The sequence below is a fragment of the Gadus morhua genome, chromosome 16 (genome assembly GCF_902167405.1).
Source record: "Gadus morhua chromosome 16, gadMor3.0, whole genome shotgun sequence".
Lineage (NCBI taxonomy): Eukaryota > Metazoa > Chordata > Actinopteri > Gadiformes > Gadidae > Gadus > Gadus morhua.
The window spans coordinates 18,301,703-18,303,653 of NC_044063.1; the positions used below are offsets into that span (position 1 = coordinate 18,301,703).

At 47.2% G+C, this 1,951-nt stretch overlaps 1 protein-coding gene across 1 annotated transcript in view; it reads left to right on the plus strand.

Annotated features, from left to right (window-relative positions):
- shox2 (shox homeobox 2) overlaps positions 1–1,643 on the plus strand; it is a 6,110-nt gene extending 4,467 nt beyond the window's left edge. Inside the window, exons 3-5 of the mRNA XM_030380299.1 lie at positions 126–183; positions 437–525; positions 951–1,643. Of these exons, the coding sequence (XP_030236159.1) occupies positions 126–183; positions 437–525; positions 951–1,244 (441 nt within the window). The 3' untranslated portion in view covers positions 1,245–1,643. The remainder of the gene's footprint in view (positions 1–125; positions 184–436; positions 526–950) is intronic.
- The last annotated feature ends 308 nt before the right edge of the window (positions 1,644–1,951 follow it).

Below are 1,951 nucleotides of genomic sequence, written 5' to 3' on the forward strand. Positions count from 1 at the left end.
TTAATATTTCAGGGCTCCTCTGGGATATTGTTTTTCTGCGGTTGTTGTCACTTTGAGAGGAATTACACATGCCCTCACAAGCAGCTGCCAATCAAGAGGGCTCTAATTAATTTCTGTCCCTGCAGGTTTGGTTCCAGAATAGACGAGCCAAGTGCAGGAAGCAGGAGAACCAACTACACAAAGGTAGGCTTTGATGCTCCACACGTTCCTATACTCACATCTGTCCTCAAATGCTCCACGCGAGAAATCTATTATATTATATCCTAATGAACAAGCGTATTTTGGCGTTGGCCTATCGGTGGTATAATTTTAAAAGTAATAATTGAATATCAAGTATTGTTGTAATTTTTCTCTACAATTCTTTAAGTTTATAGTGTTTCCAGTGGGCCTGCATATCTCACACGCTCCATCATGCTAATCTATTCTCTCTATTAAGGCGTCCTCATTGGAGCAGCGAATCAGTTTGAAGCTTGTCGTGTCGCGCCGTATGTGAACGTGGGGGCCTTGCGGATGCCATTCCAACAGGCAAGTGACTTTCAAGCGTGCAGTCTTTGACTACTCTGATTCCCGGACTGCTGTCTTGGCACAGTCCCTGTCCAAGTCTTATGGAGAATCGATTTCCAGTGTAGCCAAACTCTTGTTGCAATAGTCGCTAGATATTTTGCCAGTATAAGCATGACGGCGTTTAACTAATTAGAAAATGTCTTTATCTTTTTTAAGGAATGATTGTAAATTAAAAAAATGAAATACTTTTGCCGTGGTTGCATCTATTTAGCTCTAAACGAAATAAATTTATTCATTTAAACTGTGATGGTTTACAAGCTAATAACCAGTGACCCATTCAAATGAACGGCAGTAATGAACAACAACGTTACCTGTGAATTATTGAGCCCTTTTGCACCAAGTTAACGCGTGTTCTCCCCCCTCTCTCCCGTTCGTGCGTCCCGTAGGATAGTCATTGCAACGTGCCGCCCTTCTCCTTTCAGGTGCAGGCGCAACTGCAGCTGGACAGCGCAGTGGCGCACGCGCACCATCACCTCCACTCTCACCTGGCGGCGCACGCGCCTTACATGATGTTTCCCGCGCCGCCGTTCGGGTTGCCCTTGGCTACGCTCGCGGCTGAATCTGCTTCCGCCGCCTCGGTGGTGGCCGCGGCTGCGGCGGCCAAGAACACCAACAAAAACTCAAGCATCGCCGACTTGAGACTCAAAGCCAAAAAACACACGGCCGCGCTGGGACTGTGACGCCAGGACCCGCAGCTTTTCAGAAGGTCACTGCTGTTGACGGCGAGTCATCAAACTGAGCGTTAAACAACAGCAACAACAACCGAAAGGTCGCTTACAAAGAGAAAAATCAAGGACACTATTTATGTTTTCTTCTTTGTTTTTAAATGAAGGACAAGCGTGTATAAGTAAAGAAATATAGGCTATTTATAAAAAATAATAATTATGAACAAAGATGGAAAGACTGGCATGAGCCACGCGCAAGTGAACTTTGGGCGCCAAATGCGCATGGGGGGGGGGGGAATGGGAGCAGGGAGCGAGGCTCCACGGTTCCAAGGTCCCCTGCGCGCGCACGGACACACATACACACACGCGCGCGCGCACGCACGCACACACACACACACACACACACACACACACACACACACACACACGCACACGCGCGCACACACACACACACACACACACACACACACACACACACACACACACACACACACACACACACACACACACACACACACACACACACACACACACACACTCAAAAACAAGTCTCCGCAGCCACTTGGATGGAGCTGACACGAGACCACTGAGGGTGAAGGACGCAACTGGAACGGTCGATTTTTTTGTCTAACAAAGCGAACCATTCAGCTGTTGTTTTCTGTTCTGCATTATGACTTCTTTTTAAAACTATTTAGAGGCGGGCCTCGTTATATATTTCCAAA